Source organism: Gobio gobio (genome assembly GCF_949357685.1).
Source record: "Gobio gobio genome assembly, chromosome: 15".
Classification (NCBI taxonomy): domain Eukaryota; kingdom Metazoa; phylum Chordata; class Actinopteri; order Cypriniformes; family Gobionidae; genus Gobio; species Gobio gobio.
In genome coordinates, this window is record NC_137108.1 from 40,264,983 (window position 1) to 40,287,846 (window position 22,864).

Below are 22,864 nucleotides of genomic sequence, written 5' to 3' on the forward strand. Positions count from 1 at the left end.
GTCCAGCTGATTTGTTCTTCGGCTTGACGGGAACATGGGTTAGTTCCAGAACAGGTATGTTTGTGGACAAGGCAACAGTGCTTTCAGAGAGAGGCGCTTGTTTGTCCACCCTCACTGGTCCACTTGATGGGTGAGCATTGGCTGTCAAATCAGACTCACATGAAGGGTCTGTGCTGTTTCTCTCTACCACATCCATTACATAGACAGGAGATCTAGGACCTTGACGTCCTGTTAGCCTTTCACCTGAAGCTGACTTCTTTTCTCCAGTCTCTGGTTCAGAAGATCTGTTGAAAATCTGTTTGCCTGTGCATAGCAGTGGCGGATTCTGGAGAGTATTGCTTGCTTTGTTCCACATGTTTAAATGCTGGAGTGAAGATTTCTTCAACGAAAACAACAACAAAACTGTCTTGAATGAGCAAGAAGCAAGCAACAACGACAGTCAGATGCAAAATGAAGGTATTTTCTCCAGGATTCTCTGTTATAATGTCCATTATGATGTCATAATCCAAAATAGAATGTTGGGCCTTTGAGTCCGCGTGCCTTCAAACACGTGACATTCTATTTTCTTTTAAACACAAATTTTTCACATTACAACAGGGATTTTTTTTATGCACATTGTAGTAGCCTACACATTAATTTATTTTTAGCATATTCATCTTTCAAGTTGTGTCAACCTCGCCAAATAAATATATAAATAAAAATAAAGCCGAACAAACTCGTCTCGGTATCGTTTTGCAAACATTAAGAGGTTTAAGGTATATATATATATATATTACGAAATTCTAAAGGAGGGTTTCAATTGAATACTCCTTTAGAGTACATACTTTGCACGTAAGTATGATGATACAGTTAGTTCCCATGCTTTTCATTAAAGCCTCACCTCACCTCATAAATGAAAGTGTAGCTCCTCCTAGAGATGAAACACAGATATTACAACTGGTTTTAATTCAGTAAAATGAAATTACCGTGACTCAAACTTCCAAACCTGTAATTTCTTCTGGCGGAACGAAAAGGATATGATATATTTGTTAGGAACAGATGAAGATTTCAGTCACTGAAACTCCTGAAACGCTCTTCTTTGTGTTCATAAGAAAAGTCGTGTGGTTGCCTGCAGACAGCATAGCATATATGCTTCATCATTTAAAAAAAATATATTATAACAATGTAAAATGTGTATGTGCTTCTTCGTAACGTGATGAGATTGGTCCCACATGTCTAGACTCTAGAATAATCTGTTCTCGAATAATCCGAGCGTCATGCATATCAGAGATAGTCACGTTTCTGCACCAACGCGCGTCCGAATGAATGAACGTGAAGGACAATAAACCTCTAAAGGACAAAAAATCTATTTATGTTGACATAACGACTTGAAATTTTAACCCTCAGACATCACGCTTTCCATCCATCCTGCTAGGCTACTGCAATGCATCAGTCTATATCCCTCCCCCATCCCTGCACCCTCGCAGTCTCTCCTCGCCTATCCCAAACGCAGCATCCTTCCCTATACAGCAGGACGAGATATTGTCAATGAACGCACTACGTTTTGGCGTAACGTGTGGTGCTCCCTTTTGATTCTTTTGTTCATATCATCATTTTAATATCGAACATTTATGCGGGAACAGCAGGGCAGTTTAATTTACGTGACCCTGAAATAAACACCCCGAGTGAGGTGACCAACGGACTGATTTAACCGACTTCATCCACTGAGAAGCCTTTTTTGGGATCGTAACCAAATGAATGAAGACCAAACGTGGGGAAGGAATGCTGTTTGATTAAATACGTGTGATAATCGGAAACGGTAGGCTGAGACATACAAAAAAACGACCCTGAGGTCACGTTTATTGTTGACAGTGAACATAACTTACCGTCGACGTTGGTGTTTGTATCAGGCAACAGTATCCACAGAATATTGTTTAAAATACTATAGGGAATGGAGTTGTATCTTTAATTCATTCATATGTAATGTTGACGCATGAATGATTTAATATTATTATTAAACAAATGCCTTGATGTTTGACAGTTGGAAATACACACGCTTTGGCAAACATAGATGGCATGAGAATAACTACATCCGGTCATAGTAAACATTTACTGCTGTGTCAGCATCTAGGCTACATATGCATTTCTTTAAATGAGAGAAATACACAAACAAATCAAGTATTAAATATTCAGCCTGCTAAATGTTGATATTTTATGGACAATCCAATGTAAATTGCCTCATTTCATACATTTAGCATTCCTGTTCATAATTGGCTATATGCCTATAACGTCAAGTTGAAATTGATCCTAAGAGATATATCCTCATTTTCACGCTTTAACATAAGCAATAACTCACAAAATACACAAGCAATAAATATCACTTAGTGTAGAAGGGAATGTCTGAATATATGTTTGCATGAATCCAAAGATCATTAAGGAGATCCATTGTCCATTTTAAACTCACTGTGGCAAAGATTGGATCGCTTAAAATATAGTTTTTTTTTCTCAGGTTATATCAGTCAACTGGTGTTTTAACGTAAACGCATAACACAAAATCCTTAGTTAATGTCTCTTGTCTTCCATTATCTGCATACATTTCTCATTCAAAACTAGATCACAGACCTCAGATCCAAGCCTTCCACTGTCAAGAAAACTTTGTCGTTTAGTGAATATGTCACTATATATTTTAGAAATCAGATTAGACATTGATCCGAGTATTTTATTACTAGAAAAAGTGTATTAATATCATTATTAAGTAAGTACTGGCTAACATATAGATAGGCCAAGGAGAACAGTTACTGACTGAAACTTGAATCCGGCATCTAAGCTCTTTTTTCTTTCATGGAGTAACTGAATACTCCGGACTTGTTGGATTGATTGCCTGCACAGAGGGCGTCACAGCTCTGATACTCCCTCACTGGACTCCCTTGCTCTTCCATCAAAACACTCACATCCCACCCGACAGGACGGACAGGAGAAAAACATCATCAGGGTCTGAATTAAGAAGGAAGCCCAGTATCATCTTTTTGCCTGAACTGGTTTCCACACTGTCAAGTTCATCTCTTCACAGATCCAGGGGACGTATTTCCTTCGCAGAGCTCCTGTCTCACTGTGGACTACTTTCCAAGACCTCCTGCTCTTCAGTTTGAGCCTGTGTTTTGTGTCTGTGTTTGTGTGTGTGTGTGGGTGGGTGTGAAAGACAGAGACACGACTCTGTGGCTATCATCTGTGAAGATGTCTCCAGTGCGACTTCTGTGGGTCCCTATGCTGTTGTGTTTAACACGCGGTGAGTGTTTTAAGTGCACTATGAAACATTTGAGACACACATTTCAAGCCTCATAACCTTTATCTCTGTCTGTCTGTCAATCAGGTCACGATAAAGCTGCAGGTATCTGCATTGCAGGAATCCGCTTTCAAGCTAAATTGTATCTGTTGCTGTAATGCGTTTTTTTATTAGTATTTTTATAGTATTTTAAAGTGTTTTTGGATAGATAGACAGACAGACAGACAGACGGATAATGCCATAATATAATAAAGATAATGTCAATTTACACAATACACATTATATAGATACACATTTTTTATTATATATACAAACAGTACAAACATTATATATACAAACAGTATATATATACATATAGTATAATTTTATATATATATATATATATATATATATATATATATATATATATATATATATATATATATATATATATATATATATATATATATATATATATATATATATATATAAATATATAATACAATATAAAAATCACCCATGTGTAATGAATTACTGTGTTTTATTTGAATTGCTTGCTGACCCAATCAGGGCAATTTAGCACCTGCCCAGTAATAGTATATCTTTTCTTTTTGTTAATTCAGTCTTAGCTCAAAGTGGGTGTGTTTATGGATTTTGGGCTTCCCGGATTGCGGAGTAAAAAAGACCCAAACCAGCTGTCACTCTTTGTAGAGCATGTGTTGATGCTAAAATGGAGCCTTTGGTGATTGGGGTGGTCCTGACAGAAATATAGCTCTTGGTCGAGCTCGGTTGCTTCTCTGTCACAAGCTGTCATTACCTTCTAATAGGTTGTGAATGCTTTGTTTTGTGTTGTGATTCGTGAATACTCGGTTTTGTGGTGGGTGCTCAAAATATGTGGCTGTCAGCACTTGTTCAAAGCCTGAATATCTTTCATCTGTGGCTGTAAGAAGGGCAGTGATGGAAATAAATCGCTCTCTAGAGAACAGGTGTTGTCAGTTATGCCTCAGTGATAGATGTCCTAGTTACGCAGTGGGGATTTGTATCTCTCCTCATGTCTTGGTTCGGGACGCCCATTATGAGGATATGTGTATTTCCTGTACTAGCAGGATATGTTAAGAGACCAGTTATCAGCTGCTTAAATGTTAAACCTGTTTTCCTATGTCGACCCAATGCAAGTCTTTATGTGCTAATTCTCTTGAAGTATTGAAACTAAATGATACACACTTTTTAAGTCACTTATAAGATTGTGTCTGCTTAAAAAATAAAACATACATTTCATCTTTTTGCATGATCAACTGCCCATCTAGATTAATATTTAAAGTATTTAGCAGACCCTCTTACCCAGAGCAACTCCCAAAGGTGCTTTAGCATGTTTAATATTAATAATGATCGAATTATTCATCTACAGTGCTAGGTAGATTACTTACAAATTGTAGTTCATTACTGAATGCTATCTGTCTGTCTGTCTATCTATCTATCTATCTATCATCTGTGTAATATTACTTCATATTTCCTGAATACTTGATTTAAATCTCACCCTAAGGAAGGAGTAAAATTGTAGGAGCACAAGGTTAAAATTAGAAAAGGAGAAAGCTCAAAAGGAGAACGGTTACACAACTGTACTTGTGTAACACCATTTTGGTACAGTAATTCATCTCACAAAATCACTTTAAAGGGGCTTTAAGGAACCGTTTTTATTCAGAGGAGATGAAATGGAGTGAGCATGGGCAGATGGACAGAAAGATAAACCATGTTTGAGAATGAAAGCTAGAGGTGAGACAGAAAGAGAGTCCACTGTGTTTGTCTATTTCGTTGTATTATACACTGTCAGAATGTCCAAACTACAGTATCTGATTGAATAGAATTGCCACACGATCAGGGCCGGTGTAAATTATTTCTAGAATTGAATGGCAACATCACCATTTAATGGCACTACAAATGTATTACAGTGACATTCCCCACGGAGCAACCTGAGGTTAAATGCCTTTTTCAAGGGCACAACTCTAATGGCCTTATTTACTTTGTTAACAAACATTACTGGTCTTAGGGTGAACAATTAATCGGTGCAAGTTAATACACAGAACAAAAGAGTTTGCCGTGGTAATCTTTAATCAAAATCTGAAAAGTAACTTCTGGTCTGGAATGGCGTTCCTTCATCTCAGATTATGTCAGTTTGACGGCTTGGGTTTGAATATCCTTAACCACTCCCCTCCGACCGTTAGTCTGCTATGAGCGCGAGATGGAGAGGAGGAGCGCTGAAGTAAAACCCTGCCCTCTACTCAATATTCCATTTAACTTGGAAATACGTCATAGCACTGAAATAAAATCAGTTGCTACTTCCGGTTCACAGTGACTTTAAAGGAACAGTCGATCCAAATATTAAAATTGGCATTATTTGATATTCCAAATCCATTTGCGGTAAAAAAAAAAAAACACCCCCAAAAAAGCACAATATAAGTCAATTGTACTGCAATTTAAGATGTAATGCACCAGGTTGAATATGCAGAATGGATGTTGAGATTTTAAAGCTCATTGTGCGTTCAAGTCATGTCATAAAGATCGTATTTATGAGCTGAACGCACATGAACGCCACCACAAAGTTGTAAATACCAGTGGGAATCTCTGGATTTTCTTTGAGCCTCGATCTTTACGAGTTGGGGGCGTGCCGGCGAGAAACATGGCGGAATACGACAATACTTATAGGGATTTAGCAGTGACTTTTTTATTTACAATCAAAAATTGCCTGCACAAAATATGATAGCATTGTAATATAACAATATTATATGTAACAAAATTTACATTGACTTCCTAAATGAATTAAAAAAGATGTACATTCTTTGTTCATTATTTTCTAAAAGTAGAGTTAAAAACCTTGCTGTATTTTTGTGTAGTTAATTAAGAGAAGGTACCATCAGAAAGAAGATTGTTAATAAATACAAAATAAATCAATATCTGTTCCTCGTAAGGATGGCCATATCTCTTTCTTTATAAAGTTTGGGGGTCAGTATGTTTTGTTGTTGTTGTTTTTTAAATTAATACTTTTATTTAGGAAGGATGCATCAAATTGGTCAAAAGTACAAAAGTAAAGCCATTTATAATATTACAAAATATATATTTTTCAAATGTTCTTTTGATGAATGTTCTAGATTTTAAGAGGAGAAGTTATTTTAAATTATAATATTTTTGATCAAATAAATACAGCTTTGGTGAGTTTAAGAAATGAATATTTCATAAACATTTTTTAAAAATCTTACAAACTTATGAATGGTATCACATATTATTAGAGCTGGTAAAGTGCCCATGCACTCGCACAAAAATGATGTCCATTTACCGGCTATCAACAAAAAGTCCTATAGAGCATTGCTATTATCGACAAAGACAAGTAGTGCAATCTCACAGTGGATATCTTATGTTGCTGTGGATTACATTATTTAGTTTTGTAATGTGTTAAAGCATCCGGATTGTTTTAATGAAGACTAATATAAATCAGGACCTGACATTATAGTCTCTGGGTGTTGCTCACACTGTGCGAGTCTCCACCGATCTCAGTAGACACCAACTGTGATAACATTTTCACTGGCTGTTTAACAGCTGTATCATATCCTGCTCTAAACACAATACTCCAGTAGTGCCATTAGTGTAAGTTTAGACCGTCTGGCTTAGTGCTGGACGATGCTGTGGTTGTTAATGTATGTTTTTAGATGTGTGCATGTTAGTGAATACTGATGATGATTAGTGTTCTGTAGTTCTAAAGGAAATGTGGAGTAAAGCAGTGGGAGGTGGATGCTGCTAAGAAACATTGGCAGAAAATACGTCTTGATTGAAATATGTACAAAGAGCAAGTGAAAAAGATCTGCTTATGTAGTTTGTAATAAGGATGCAAACTATATTAATGCCATATCTACCTGTATAAGAGTTTTTTTGAATAATTTATTAATCTGCTATGTTGGGTATTGAATTGTTGGTTTGCATTTGTTCTTACATTTAGATTACTTTTGTGATTATCTAACGCTTACTTAAAGGGTTAGTTCACCCAAAAATGAAAAATCTGTCATTACAGTTTTTCTCAGTCGCTTTGGTACATTTCTCGAATCATCCTCGACATTTGCAAAATAGTAAGTGCAATTCTCAAAACAATTCGTACAAATAGCAAAACACCATGGATTACCTGCAAAAGCCAGTCTCTTGCTCAAAATCCTTAGTTCATCTCTCAAAAGTAAATATCTGTGTCAATGAACATGTCAGTGCCATCAGAATGACAAGTCCTTGTGTCACTGTGTACGGATAAGACGGTCAAATTGCTTAGTCATGTTGTCAATATAACCGTGTACACTGGAGGGATGTTCTGATGTAAATATGGCTAAAGTTTTGATGACAATTATTGTAAATTGTAGGTTACACCTTAGTGTATGTGGGAGTTTGATTGCAAGAGACTGGACAAGATTCACATTTACGCTTTTACTGTTTGTACTGTAATTTGTTGACAGACCATGTCATTGCGATACAGAAAGGAAAAGACAGCACTGCATAGCACAAGAAAAAAAAAAAAAAAAAAAAAAGTAGAAATGTGAACGTCTGATGGAAATGTATAGAAAAATGCTTGACATATTATGACAACTTGTTCAACCATTTTGCATGTCAAGACTTATGCTATGAACTAATGGCTAAATGTTGTGGGGGGTGAGACTATTCAACAGAGACCCATTTTGATCAACATGACGAAAGCAATTGATAATGTAGGAAACAGCAGAGAATTGTACATAATCATTTGCATGGATGTACCAAAGCATTTGCAACTTGTTCAAAGAAATGAGAAACTGCTTTTTTGTTGTGCACAAGTGACACAATGATGTGAAGATTGAACAGGTAGTTTTGAGAATTTCAATTCTGATCTGAGAAATGTACCAAAGCGACTGAGAAAAACTGTAATTACTCACCCTCATGTCATTCCAAACCTGTAAGACCTTCGTTCATCTTTGTAAACAAATTAAGATATTTTTGATGAAATCTGAGAGCTTTCTGACCCCTCCATAGACAGCAATTTAATGAACACTTTCAAGGTCCAGAAAGGTAGTAAAGACATCGTTAAAATAGTCCATGTGACTACAGTGGTTCAACCTTAATTTTATGAAGCGACGAGAATACTTTTTGTGTGCAAAAAAAAAAAAAATGTATTCAACAATTTCTTCTTGTCTGTGTCAGTCTCTTACGCTGTTGACAGTGTAAACAGTGCAGCACATCCAAGTATTACAGTAGAATGGCGGTTCACCATTGGCTAGCTCCTGTGTCAGCATCACACGCATGAGATCAACAGCGTTGGCCAATGGTAAGCCAGCGTTCTGATGTAGAACTCAGAAGTTCTGCACTGTATTTACTACGTCAACAGCGTAGGAGAATTACATTGAAGAGAAGAAATTGTTGAATAAAGTCATTATTTCATAAAGTATTTTAACAATGTCTTTACTACCTTTCTGGACCTTGAAAGTGGTAATTACGTTGCTGTCTATGGAGGGTTCAGAGAGCTAAATATATAAATTGAATATATAAAACACTACTGTGACAAAAAAAGGGCACGTTTTTAATATTATTTAACAAGTATGTCTTGCTGATCTAGCAGTCTTTAATGGATCTACTGGCCAACTGTCAAGCCAGCACCACTAAGCATTAATAGACAGGAAGGCAATTTGCTGATTAGACCTATGCGTGTAGTCTAAAAGACTAGGGGGAGATGGAAGATGGCTATTAATTGTTTAACAGAGGTTGAAACGGAGGTCTAGAAACAGGCAAACCAATGAGGAGCAAGATCTTTGTATTCTAAGCAGATTTTCAGCACTGTCATGCTCCTTCAGAAAGCAGTGTCGCAGGTTTCATGCACGTACAGATCTGGCACTGTGGAAAACTGAGCGTGTGAGGAAAGGTGTGTCTCAGTGAAAGAGGATGAGAGGATGGGGGAGGATAAAGAGAGCGTGAATGCTAAATCTGAGCAAGGATGAACAAGGACATACTGTGTGAATGACTGTTTCTAGCTGGTTTAATATTTATGGCAATTGCAGCACACTCCATATCCCAACATCAAGAACTGAATGTGAGAAACCCAGTGTCTTAGAGCTAAAGAAGAAGAGGCTTTGTCTTGAGATCTGGTCGCCTGGGGAAATATCAATGCCGTTTGTCACTAACAGTATCGTTCATTGTAGATTCATTTTAGAGATTAGATTAAAGACTGCAGTGGACAGAGATGAGAATATGTGAGTTCAACAGGACGGTTGTTAGACTAAAATACTGGCCAATATCATGCCACATATTGGGCGATGTATCAAAGAGCATTTGTTTCTATGGAAAGTCTCCACCCTGGAGCTCAGTGTTTGTCACATTTCCCGAGAGGCCAGAGTGTATATGTCACTGCTGTACAGTTTGAGACTGCTGGCTGGCATGGAAACATTGTCCTCGGCTGCTTGTTTTCATGTAGAAAGCCTGAATGAGCTCTCAAAAGGCTTTTTCTTCTCTTTCTTTGAATCTCTCATTGCACCACAGTGTTCCTGTTGCCCAAACAGTAGAACATGGTGCAGACAACATCATGGGTTCAATTCCCAAGAAATGTATAACTGGTCAAAGGTTAACCTTGGCTTGAATGCAATGCAAATTGCTTTGGATAAAAGCATTTGCAAAGTTGTAGGTCTCTCCCATTTCTATCCAAAAAAGCATCCTGAAGTAATTGTAAAAAGCGTTTAATTCAACACTTTAGTGCATTAACTCAATCCTGGGATTATGTGGGCATTGTGCAGTCTAATCTGGAATAAATTGCATAATGTAATCTCTGTAAAAGGGGGTTATGTAATGACCCTGTCCCCGCAGTGACATTGACAGAAGTTTAGACGGCAGTTTTTGACAGGTCTGAGGTCAGTTTATTGTGTCCCTCCTTGGCTTTTTAAAGTGAAAGGGATATGTCTCCTTTCCTCCCACCCTTTATACCGTCCTTTGCCTTATCTACAATTTAAATGTTTTTTTTTTTTCTTCTTTGCTGTATGCTCACTAAAAGTCGACATGAAACCAAAATTCAAATTGTAAATGCATGCTATTAATCTAACAGTGAAGCATGTCAATCATAGAACCAAGTCCCTTTCCTATTTTTTCTTTTCAATAATCCGGATGTACATCAAAAAAGAGAAAAGATCTGTCGCTTCTTACATTTCACCACGACTTAATAGTTAATAGTTAAAAACAATAATAACACTGTTCAAGGGAATCTTAAGCAAATCTCAAAAATGAAATCCTTTGTCATACTGTACATTACAAAGTTGTGATGTCTTATTATTAATATGATTAGTATAGCAGCCATTTATTGGCTTGCTTAATAATTTGCTTGTTTTAGGAATGTGTCAGCATGATGTGATTATACCCTTCCTCCCCTTTCCTCTGAATCTGTAGTATTTCTGTATTGATAATTGTTTTTCCTCCCCATTCTACCCTTCTTCTTCCTCTCTGCAGCCAATCAGAAGCCATAAATCAATAATCTGTCAATGATAATCAGTGATGTGATGGATGTAACACTGAAACCGTTTAACTCTCTGTCTCCCTTCTCTCTCTCGTTTTCTTCCTCTCTTGTCTTCCAGTTGAGGGGGTCACACCAATTTTTACTTTTTTCATCTGTCCTCCTTTTCTCTTAGCAGTCAAAAGTCAATTATAAATGTTGTTTTCCTGAATATTACAGTAAAGAGATGCCCGTAAAAAAAAAAATTAATCTCAACAGCAGGATGACTGCAGTTAATAATGTAAAGTTGTAGCTGTGATTGATGTGTGTGCAATGTTTCTTGTCCCTCATCTCATTGCACATATATAAATACTTCTCCAGAGGTCAGAATTGCAAAAAGATCATTGGTTGAAAGCGATGCAGATGTCTCTGTGGAAACCGCAGGGTGAAGTGTGAGAGAAAGATACTTGGAATATCAGGTGTGTCCCTTTCTGCAAGTGTTTGCGACTTCTAGGCATATATAGAGACCTGTGTCTATATATGAAAGTAGATTAATGACTCAAAAAGGATCACAAATCACCGCTAACAATTTATTTCCCCTCAAAGCTTTTTGAAGACAAAATGGTTTTTTTTAAGCAAATACTGTGCTCTGAGATGCACAGTTAATTAGGACTATTTTAACTGCACAGTCAGTTTTTATGAGTGGAAATAAAGCTTGCAAGAAAATGCTCTGCCTTGAACTAAAAAAGCCAGCATGCATAATTCCCCCAAAAATGGGAACGCATGCAAAAAAACTAAACAAAAAAAGAGATAAAAAGAGAAGATTTAGATGCCTGTCAGTTCAAAACAAAAAAAGTGGGCATCAGTAAGACTTAATAGAGCATTTTAAGAACTGAAGCAGAGTGTCTAATGTCTTGTTCTTCCTGTAGCTTGGCTCTGCCATGGGGCGTGTGTGGAGGTGGACTCCGACACGGAGGCAGTGCAGGGTCACGGCTTCAAATTGGGCTGTATCTCTTGCAAGATGAGAGGGGAAGTGCCGGCCTCTGCCAAAGTGGACTGGTGGTTCATGGCCAAAGGCGAGAGTGAATTTTCACACGTGAGTATGAGACCAAAGACCACGTGATTGAGAGACACAGATGCTGCTCCCCACGTACAATGCATTACCTAAATTAATCTGCAGCAGATGCCCTTTTACATGTACAAAAGCTCTAGTACAGCTGCGTGCCTACTACTGACATGCACACAGAAATCAAAGCAACTTAATTATTCCATGGTACAATAAAACATCTAAACCCCAAAGCCGATTTGAGACTGCTGCATTTTTCACGCGAGGCCAAGATCACGCATTATTTATGACCACCATTATTTCCATAAAGGAACATTCCCGAGTGGTATCAGCAGGCATTTTTCTTTGAGTATGATTACGAGGAGGGTGCAAAAGAAGTCCTCTGCCACTAGAAAACTAGTTCTACTACCCAACTACCTAAAAACGGCAGTGTCTTTCAGTGTTAGGGTGCGTTCACACTTGTCATGTTTGGTTCGATTAAAACGAACCCTGATGCGATTGCTCGGTTAGTGAACATATGTGAACGCTGCTATCCGAACCCTGGTGTGCACCAAACAAGCGGGCCGAGACCGCTAAAAAGATGGGTCTCGGCCCGCTTCCAAACAAACTCTGGTGCGGTTCGATTGATATATGAACGCAACACGGACCAAAGACATGTAAACAAACCAAAAACAGGACGTGCTGATTCGACGACGCGGAAAGATCGGCGTATCCAAAATGAGTTGAGGGCAAACGTGGAGCAACGAGGAGGTAAAGTGCCTCATCAATATATGCAGATCTTCGTTTCTGCAAACAACGGAGGAAATCCTGGTGCTGTTTTGAATGTTTTGAACATTTTATGAGCTCTTCGTGAGTTCCCAGCTGGTAATAATAAAACCATATGTACACGCATAAAATGATGGCGTTTAATCCAGCACACAGCATTGTTTTGAATGTTCGGTGAGGAAGCTCCGTCGCGAAAAATACGTCAAAAGCCGACCAATCAGGTTGTGACCGTATCCCTATGCCTTTGGTTCTGTAACTTTAGGTACGCTCTTAAAAATGCCAGTGTGAACGCTAAGCGGACCAGGACTATATGTTTTGTTTTTTGGTCCGGACCAAACGAACCGAACTACAAGTGTGAACTCACCCTTAGAGTAACGGAGGCCAGCTAGTAGTTGCTGTGCAAGTAAACCTCACTGACGCTAGAGGTTGCAGCCTTTAGGCTCCTTGTTAGAGCATCCGACTCTCATGCCGGGGGACCCGGTTCGAGTCCCGCTTTGGAGCAGGCGGTTTGAACAGGAAGGGTTACATTATGCCATAGTGTATTAGCATAGAATATTACTAGAATTATATTTATGTAATAATGAATGAGAGACACTTTTTGACTGTTTAATAGTTACTAATTTATTCATATTTTTAATATTTTTTAATTAATATTTTATTAAATGAATGGCATATTAAAAGTAATGCACAGCAAATACTATATCCTGCAATTTTTAAGGGCTCCCACAGTTTTAGACAAATTCATTAGCATGACCTCTCCAGATATTCATACAGGATAACGATGTGTAAAATCACTTCATAGATATTTAAAGTGATAGTTCACCCAAAAATGAAAATTCTCTCATGAATTACTCACCCTCATGTCGCTCCAAACCCGCAAGACCTTCGTTCATCTTTGTAACACAAATATTTTTTTTTTTTGATGAAATCCAAGAGTTCTTTGATCCCTCCATAGACATCAATGTAATTGACACTTTCAAGGCCCAGAAAGGTAGTAAAAAAAATTGTTAAAATACTCCATGTGACTCCAGTGGCTCAACCTTAATTTATGAAGAGACGAGAATACTTATTGTGCACAACAAACAAACAAAATAACGACTTTATTCAACAATTTCATTCTAGCCTGTGTCAGTGTCTGGCCCAGTTTACGTTGTAAGCAGTGCTTTCGAGTTCCACGGCAGCCGATGCTGTTCACGAGAGCACGACGCATGTGTGTGATGATGACGCAGGAGATGCACTGTATTTACAACGTAAACTGCGTAGAAGACTGACACAGGCTAGAACGAAATTGTTGAATAAAGTTATGTTTGTTTGTGTTTTGCGCAAAAAAATTATTCTTGTCGCTTCATAAAATTAAGGTTGAACCACTGGAGTCACATATTTTAACGATGTATTTCCTACCTTTCTGGGCCTTGAAGTGTTAATTAAATTGCAGTCTATTTCATCAAATATTTCTTCATTTGTGCTCTGAAGATGAACGACGGTCTTACGGGTTTAGAATGACATGAGGGTGAGTAATTAACGACAAAAGTTTTGGGTGAACTAACCCTTTAACAGCTATTTATAGACACAAAATATTGGAGAATTGCAAAAAGGTTGTTTTGGGTCCTGAATCAAATAATGTATCTATCCCACTGTTTTTTTTTCTTACAATTAGATATACAGTTATGCAGAAATGACAAGCAACATAATAGATGACCGCTTCTTTGACCGCCTGGCCTGGAACGGCAGTAAAAAAACTGATGATGTGCAAGATGGCTCAATTTACATCTACAACGTCACCTTCAACGACACCGGCACCTATCGATGCTTCTTCGACCGCACCCTTGTCTTCTCCAATTACGAGTACCGCACCGTCACAACCAAGTTTATCAACATCAACGTAGTGGGAAATGGTATGTCCATTAAAAGAGAATGAAATTTACATAAGAGGAAACAAATGCAAACAGGTTTTGAAATGAATTGTGCAAGCACAAATTAGAGTAAGAGGGTGAAGATAACATCATTGGCTTGACAGAACACACACAAAATCCTCTGCAACACAACCAAGGAACATAATGTGTGTTCATGAAGACAGATGAGTCAACACTGAATAGAAACGCCTTTAAAATGTCAAAAGCAAGGACATGGCCCTGAAAGCAAAGTGTTTTCATAGCAGCATAATCAGGGCTTTCATCATCTGTGTCCTTGACACACCAAATGCTTGTGTTATGAAAGCAAGGATGTTTAAGAATCTAATGCATGATTTTATACGAGTCATTTGGACTTATTTTATGGACTGACGTAGCACCATTATACATTTTTCTTTCAGCTTTTTCCTCAAATCAACACTTTAACTGCTCCAAAATGCCTTGTGTGTAATGTGAGGAAAAATGTTTCAAGGCAAGATAAAACGTGACAAGAGAAAAACAGGAAACAGAATAATCCAAAAGTTAAATCCTTGTCAAGTAGTCAACAGTGTTGTTTTGTTAACTAAAGCTGTTATATGCAATTTTTGTTCATTAAAATAAAGCTGAAATAAAGTACAAATATTATATGAAAAATGGAAATAAAATATGCTTATGCTGAAATACTAAAACTGAAAAATATAGAAAATAAATACTGTAAATATTGAAAAACGAATGAAAATTACTCAAATTAAAATGAAACCTGAAAATAAAAATTTATTCAAATTAATAAATGAATAAATAAATAAATTTGACAGCCAGTGATTAAGGCGAAAATCTCCTTTTGTAGTTTATGAGGGAAAAGTGTAAAGTATTTTTGACAAACACTTTCCCCCTTCAATACACTGCAAAATCAAAGGCCAAATTATCAAATTGTCATTTTTTGTTGGAAGCTACACTCAAAATCAATCAAGAGGGGCCACATGTTCGGTTTTGACGCTTCTGCTGAGAACGTCTGTCCACACATATGCTGACGGTGATAGTTCAGTCAGACGTGTCTTTACTTCCTGTCAGAGTCTGAGTCAGGCCTACATCAGCACTGATGTCACTACTGATGTGTCTATCTTACAGAGTGCTGAAACCTTCCCAAATATGTTCAGATCGTACTTTAAACTTCCTTCTTTCAGTGTTTGATCGTAATTTTAAGAGTAGTAAAATGTGAAAGTTATGAAAGAACCAAATATAGATTTCTGAACTGAATTTGATCTCACTTACCTCTAGCTACAAGAGGCATGGCGTCCATCTTATCTGAGGTCATGATGTACGTGTCTATCATTGGGCTGCAGTTATGGCTGGTGATGGAGATGGTCTACTGTTACAGGAAGATCGCAGCAGCGGGAGAGGAAGCGCTGAGAGAGAGCGAGTGAGTCACATGTCTCTCACTGTTTGCTCTTCCTTGATGACAAACACCTGTCTGCCTCTTTAGGGACCATTGAGGACGTCCTACATTTTATGGGATCTTTAATTATAAAAAAATATGCATTTGTGTCAAAAGTTTGGAATAATCAACCCTTTATGGTGCAGGGTTCCCATATGGCAACAATTAATTTACACTAATTTCCTTGTTATTCAGAAAGAAATACAATATGGGAATTTTTAGGGGAGAACAGTTTAGGACCCAAGACCAGTTGTGAAGAGTGAAGACCAAGAGTCATGAGCGCAAAAATGTACTGAAGAATAGTTTGCAGTTTCATCACCAGAAGTCAGCCTCAAGTCTCACAAGGAGTTCGTAGGCCGCGCTCCCTCTACCAGATTTCATACATACACCTTCTCAACAGTTATACTGTTTTCAAGGTCTAGCCAGGTCATTACTGCAAGTTGAATGATTCTGATTGGCTAAGAGAAAATAGACAGTCATGGTAAATTTCCACACATTGTCAGTTAATCAGATGCACGTGTCCATAGATCACTTGTTGATGTTTTCACCCTGGAATTAGGCACGTAGTGACCTTCCAGATCTGGAGCAGGCGCCAGCTTGTCCAGAGCAACATAATGTCACTCTCCCTAGGCTGCCCATAATCCACCTCTAATACTGATCTGTAACACAGAATACTGCACACATACACAGTCTCTCCAAGGTTGGAGTTCAATGAGCAAAAACATACTGATAACATGTGCTTTCTCTCAGTAAGAGGTACAGACAATTTTCACCATAAAGGAAAAAATATAAAATGAAAGACAAATCCATATTTCATCTCCAGAAGCCGGGCTAAGTGAGTAAGCACTGTGACCCTCAGTCACTCCTCAGAGACCAAATACAAACTTTAGAAAACATATTTAAAGAAACAATAAATCCATATTATACATAATTGGAAAGAATCATTCAAAATCATTATAATAATATACTCACGCGGAAGACACCTGTTGAATTGCTCTATTAATCTCATTTCTAAACATCTCAAGGGGCATTTTTTTGCAGCATCTTTGATAAGTAAATTAGATATTTTTATTCACAAATCAACTTTGTCTAACATAGTTTTACTGTAAATGAGAAAATATCAATGTTCCACAACAATCAATTCCACAATGGAATTGCAGTAATTGGGATAGTAGCATCAACAATATGATTGCAGTAATTTAGTAGTATATTGTAGTATAGTTGGGTTTATGTTTAAGTAACAAAAAATATTTCTTCTATTCAGAAAATGAATACAGCAATATTTTTCGGAAAGGGCAATAGGAAGAGTGCAGAGGTAGCTCTGCCATGTGATGAGAGTGAGGATGAATTAGCCAAATTATAGGGAACGACAGGGATTAAATGACAGGAATCTACTTATTTTTGGTTTCCATGAGACCCAAGTATATACATCTATCAATTTCTAAAAGATGCCATATGGCTATGTTTTCCTAAATACTCCCCCGAAATTTTTTTTTAAAAATCTTTTTTGTTTTTTTTGATTGAAGCCATTTCATGTAATAAAAACTTATTTGAAAAAATATTTAATGGTTAGAACATAATGCGTCCCATATAGGGTTAAGGTTTTTAAAAAAAAAAGTTTTTAAAGAAGTCTCTTATGCTTACCAAGGCTTATTTAATCAAAATTACAGTAAAAACAGTATTATTGTGAAATATTATGAATAACAGTATAATCCAAAATATTAAATTAAGTTGTACTGCTTAATATTTTGTGTAAACTGTGATACACTACCATTTAAAAGATTGGGGTCATTAAGATATTTTTTTTGAAAAAATATAAATTAATACTATTATTCAACAAAGACGCATTCAATTGATTCAAGCAACAGTAAAGACATTTATAATGTTACAAATATTTCTATTTCTAAATCCTGTTCTTTTGAACTTTCTAGAGCCTCTCTAGAGAAATAATGCTATGATTTCTGAAGGGTCATGAGACACTGAAGCCTGGAGTAAGGATGCCAAAAGTCTGCTTTGCATCACAGAATATATTATTTAAAAAAAAAAATTTTCACGGTATTACTGTTTTACTGTATATTTGATCAAATAAACATATATATTTTTTTAAATAAACAAAAAAAAAAAATATTCCAAACTTTTGACAGTCAGCGTAAAATAGACCAGCATAAAATCGGCCTGTCTTTTATTCGTTTCAACTGCTTTTCTTCTTTCAAATCTATATTTCCCTCAATCCCCGAAAGGATCTATATTTTTCTGCAAACTGCGGTTCTCAAAACTTTTCAAGTTCTTGTTGCTGTTCTTTTCTTCATTACCTTTTCTATCCCTTCTGCCTTTTCTCCCTCCTTCTCATTCTCTTAGGGCTGAATATTTAGCTATAGCCTCGGAGAGCAAAGATAATTGTGCAGGTGTAGTGGTGGCAGAATAACAGGTGGGATTGTTAAATGTAACTCTCATAGTCACATCTGGACGTCCCCTATTTCATGTCGGTTTAACCATCTGCCTTTTGTTTCATTTCAGGTCCAAAAACAGTCTCAAGCTTGACCCAAACCCAAAAGTTTGAAGCTCTGTCCATTACCAACGGCCTCCTCCGTCACCCTCACCGGCGCTCTGGGCTGCTGTTTTCACAACGACTGTGACAGAAGCGCCATTCTAAACCATCAGGGAAATTCAGTCACACTTTACCTAAAAAAAGAAAGTGTTTTGTTTTAAGGCCCTAGACAACAACTTTAAGGTTAACGAATGAATGATGCATTAATTGGTTCAAGCATGAATCTGTAACACTGTACATAACAAATTGTACATGACGTGTTGTGGCTTTTAACACCTTCCACATGAGAACGCCGCTTTAAATGTGATAAAAATTAGTCACTAGTATATTTACTGAGTCAGAGCAACATCAAAAAAACCTATATATAAAAGCATTATCTATTCAAGTAGAATTATATATGTGAAAGCATATATATCAATATCCTCACTTAAAAGATCGCAAATACATTAAGTAATGTAAAAATAGGAAAATGAAAAACATCAACACAATATATTAGGGGTGTTACATTGAACGTATTCTTTCGGTTCGCACGTGTAGTGAACCGATGCAGAGTTTTTCTAACCACTGCACATGCAGAATTTTTCTGTATGCAGAATGTACTTTGAGTTTCGCACTTTGGGAATTTCACAGTTGTCTCATCTCATGTTGAATCCATGCCAGTATTTCATATCAGTCACCAGTTATCTCCATAGACTTTGCTGAATATTTTACTCAATTCCTATTACCCCCCTGGCTGTACCAAAGGTTCAGGAGTAGGGGTGGGTGTGGGATTAGGATTATAAATGTACGATGATAATTTGACAGGCAGTCGAAATTAGGCACAACACCTGTGCGCATGAGAATGAAACCGCAAGAATTCTAAAATATACATTTCGCTAAAATGTTTTGCATCCAAAATTGGAAACACTTCAAATCTCTTCCCGACAAAACACTAAATCGCAGCAGGAAGAGTGCTTTGCAGCCATTTGCCGCAGTATTGACGGACTTTAATATTTAAAGACAGAAACATAGTTTGTTTAGTAAAGCACCGTTTCCCTTGTCTGGCTATCACCAGACCATGCTCAATTTAAGATTGAACATTGGTCTGGGGAGCCTGCTCTGTATTTTCTACTGCATATGCGAGCATAAACGCGCATAAATTAAATTACTCTGTATGCAATTGGATAGTCCTTCAACCAATCAGACCACAAGAGGCGTGATCAACAGGCAACAACCCATCGCTTCTCTATCCATCATCGTGATAATCCCTCCAATAGCGGGCCATCATTTTTGTGTATACCGTTTCACCCCTAATATATATTGGAGAAATCAGACAGAAAATCTCATATTTGGCAGCTGGGGACTGTGATTAGCATTGCATAGCTAATGCCGACAAATAATAATGCACATTTACAACAAGAGCTTCCTATCTGAATATAGTCCCTCTCACATACAGGGGATTTAAACCAGAACTAATTTAACTAACCTCATGTAAGCTAACCATTACTTTTAACACTTTCTTCCTGAAACATAATACTTCATTTTAAGTACACTTTGTAACTTTGGGCCCTTTAACGGTTAAAAAAAAAAAAACTAAACTGCATGCATTTTGCGAAAGAATATTGTTTTGGTTGTGCTTCGGCTCTGCGTGACTGTGCATTGACGTCACTTTCCCGCCAGAACACACCCCCTCAGCCGGACTGAGTGGCAAAAGAGCTGTTTCGTGATAAAACGTGAGTAAAACAAACGATTATCAGTTTAAACTAAAGGTTGGACTTGATATAAGTGTTTGTTACAACTTACCAAAGATCCAGTGATCCATGGATATGGACATGCAGCCAGGAATCGGGTTTTCCTGACATTTATTTGAGCCTGATTTCGATGCCAGGGAAATACGTAAAGGAAATTTGCCTGTGAACGCTTTATATAAATACAATATAGGTAGGTCTAAATCCAGGTGATCACTTATATCAATGTTACATTGACATATTCTCCAGCCCTAAAACTTATATCGTTTTTGTCAGTGCTTATTTAAAAAACATGTATGCAAAAGTATGCAGAATATAAAATGGTAAACATTTAATTGACGAGTTGTCAATACAATATACAAGGTATGATTTTACCCCAAAACAAAAGTCAGCATATTGACAAATATGCAACTGCAAATCCACATTTCGCAGGAATGGAGTCCAGTTGTTTCTGTGAATTGCAGCGATCCATTTCGACAGTCTGTAAAAACATACCTCAGATTTCTTGTCAAATCTATTTGTATAGTTGTTTCCCGTTTTAGCTGTTTTGTGTGTTTTTCGTGGCATTCGCTGAAAACCAATGCTGCCACTCTTTTTGCCACTCAGTGGGCGTAACCGCAGTCACTCCGGACGACAGTGACATCACGTGCATACCCTCTATTTAAGGATATGACGAAACACGTGCCACAATTTCCCACGAAAACCATTCCATCAGGTCTAAAATACAAGCACTTGAAACCAAGTTACATAGTGTACCTTTAAATTGTTCTTTTCATTTGCAAAATAGCAGTTCTCTATATTTAGCCTTTACAATTGGCATGAAACATTAAATATATTTAGCACTATAAAGAACAAAATAACCATTCTGGGTGAAAAGCAGACATTGCCAGTAGCATATGAAGCTATTCAAATCGTTCTCTTAAAAAGAAATAAATGCAAGGCAAATGAATGTCACATATATGTTATAATCATAGACGTGAAGAAAGTAGGCTACATTGTTGTCTTAAAGATTTCATAGCCGAGTTCAGTTACCGAAACTAACATGATAAATATATCAAGAATGTGCCGTAGAGGATCTGTGCTATTAATCATTTCTGATGTTGACTGACCTGATCATCCCTCCTCTTTTCGTTTTGTCTTTGCTGACAAGATAATCAAGGGCTGCATGAAATCGATTGAGAATGACTGAAAGGTTAAAGGAGCAATGCGCAAGCCTCTGGCTCTTAATGCATGATGGTTTCAAAAGAAAACTGAATGAGAAAGCAGGAATCAATTGTATTCATTCACAAAAAAACGTCCAGTCTTTCCTCTCCCTCTTTGTAGCCAATGTTTGGTAGTGACTACAGAGGGCAGCACTACACTGCCAAAGTCTCACTGCCTTTATGCATGAACGTTCTCGAGACTTCCTAGCTCTGGTTTTCTTACTTTTATAGCTTTAATTCGGTGGTTGTTAATGGGTAGATTTCTACTGCATGATTTTAAATACATTTTTATGAACACTGTCATAAACTTGCAACGTTGAAAAACGCTTCATTCCTGAATGAGCAGCTGCTGTTAGTGCTGGGATTTACTAAAACATAGAGGGTCTCATACTAACACTTGGATGTCACAGAATATCGTGCACCTCTGTGAGAGTCTGTACAGTATATGCACACGACAACTTCAAGGCCTCAAGAATTCCAGGATGCATTTCATGTTGAAGTGAACATGTTGCTTGCCAAATAAATGACAAGACAAGATCGTATGAAATAAAATACATTTAAAAATATATCTGATGGGTTTTTTTTTTTATACCTATTTTTCCTGAATGTTTGCTGTCTTGACCATTTGGGGTCAGGATTTCGATTTCAAATACATGCTGTTCTTTGGAAAATTTTGAAACGTCAAAGAAACCTGAAAAATAAAAAACCTATTCGTTTCCAGCGTTTTGAACATGGATGATATTGTTTCTTGAGCACCAATTCAGCATATTAGAACGATTTCTGAAGGATCTTGTGAATTTTTTTATTTTTTTTTAAATCACAAGAATAAGTTACATTTTTAAAAATACTATAATAGAAATCAGCTATTTTGTAATTTTTTTATTAATATTATTATATTGTAGAAATATTTTACAATATTACTGCCTAAGTGAGCATAAGATCCTTCAAACACATGAAAAAAAAACATTTATCAATCCCAGTGTACATGTGTATTTTTTTTTTTTAATTTTATATATATATATACACACACACACACACACCGATCAGGCATAATATTGTGTAGGTCCCCCTTTTGCAGCCAAAAGACCCCTAAAGGTGTGCTGTGGTATCTGACACCAAGATGTTAGCAGCAGATCCTTTAAGTCCTGTAATTTGTGAGGTGGGGCCAGCATGAATCGGACTTGTTTGTTCAGCACATCCCACAGATGCTCGATTGGATGGAGATCTGGGGAATTTAGAGGCCAAGTCAACACCTCAAACTCGTGCTCCTCAAACCATTCCTGAACTATTTTTGCTTTGTGGCAGGGCGCATTATCCTGCTGAAAGAGGCCACAGCCACCAGGGAATACCGTTTCCATGAAAGGGTGTACATGGTCTGCAACAATGTAGGTTTTACGTGTCAAAGTAACATCCACATGGATGGCAGGTCTCAAGGTTTCCCAGCAGAACATTGCCCAAAGCATCATGCTGCCTCCGTCGGCTTGCCTTCTTCCCATAGTGCATCCTGTGTTCCCCAGGTAAGC

At 37.2% G+C, this 22,864-nt stretch overlaps 1 protein-coding gene across 2 annotated transcripts; it reads left to right on the forward strand.

Annotated features, from left to right (window-relative positions):
• Positions 1-1,505: 1,505 nt before the first annotated feature.
• Positions 1,506-22,056, forward strand: scn1ba (sodium channel, voltage-gated, type I, beta a). 2 transcript variants are annotated; one of them, XM_079836838.1, is made up of 6 exons: positions 1,506-3,265; positions 11,639-11,805; positions 14,198-14,435; positions 15,708-15,849; positions 18,223-18,292; positions 18,382-22,056. In XM_079836838.1, exons 1-5 carry the CDS (start codon positions 3,214-3,216, stop codon positions 18,287-18,289), a joined length of 666 nt encoding a protein of 221 aa, XP_079692964.1. In that variant the 5' UTR covers positions 1,506-3,213; the 3' UTR covers positions 18,290-18,292; positions 18,382-22,056. The 2 variants fall into 2 exon arrangements, with proteins under 2 accessions (XP_079692964.1, XP_079692965.1); XM_079836839.1 differs by lacking the exon at positions 18,223-18,292 and having other exon boundaries at positions 2,888-3,265; positions 18,382-21,900.
• Positions 22,057-22,864: the final 808 nt, after the last annotated feature.

Coding starts and splice junctions, on each gene's coding strand:
- scn1ba (XM_079836838.1), top strand. CDS start 3,214: ATGTCTCCAGTGCGACTTCTGTGGGTCCCTATGCTGTTGTGTTTAACA. Junction 11,806..14,197: donor GCGAGAGTGAATTTTCACAC/GTGAGTATGAGA, acceptor TCTTACAATTAG/ATATACAGTTATGCAGAAAT. Junction 15,850..18,222: donor GAAGCGCTGAGAGAGAGCGA/GTGAGTCACATG, acceptor TCATTCTCTTAG/GGCTGAATATTTAGCTATAG.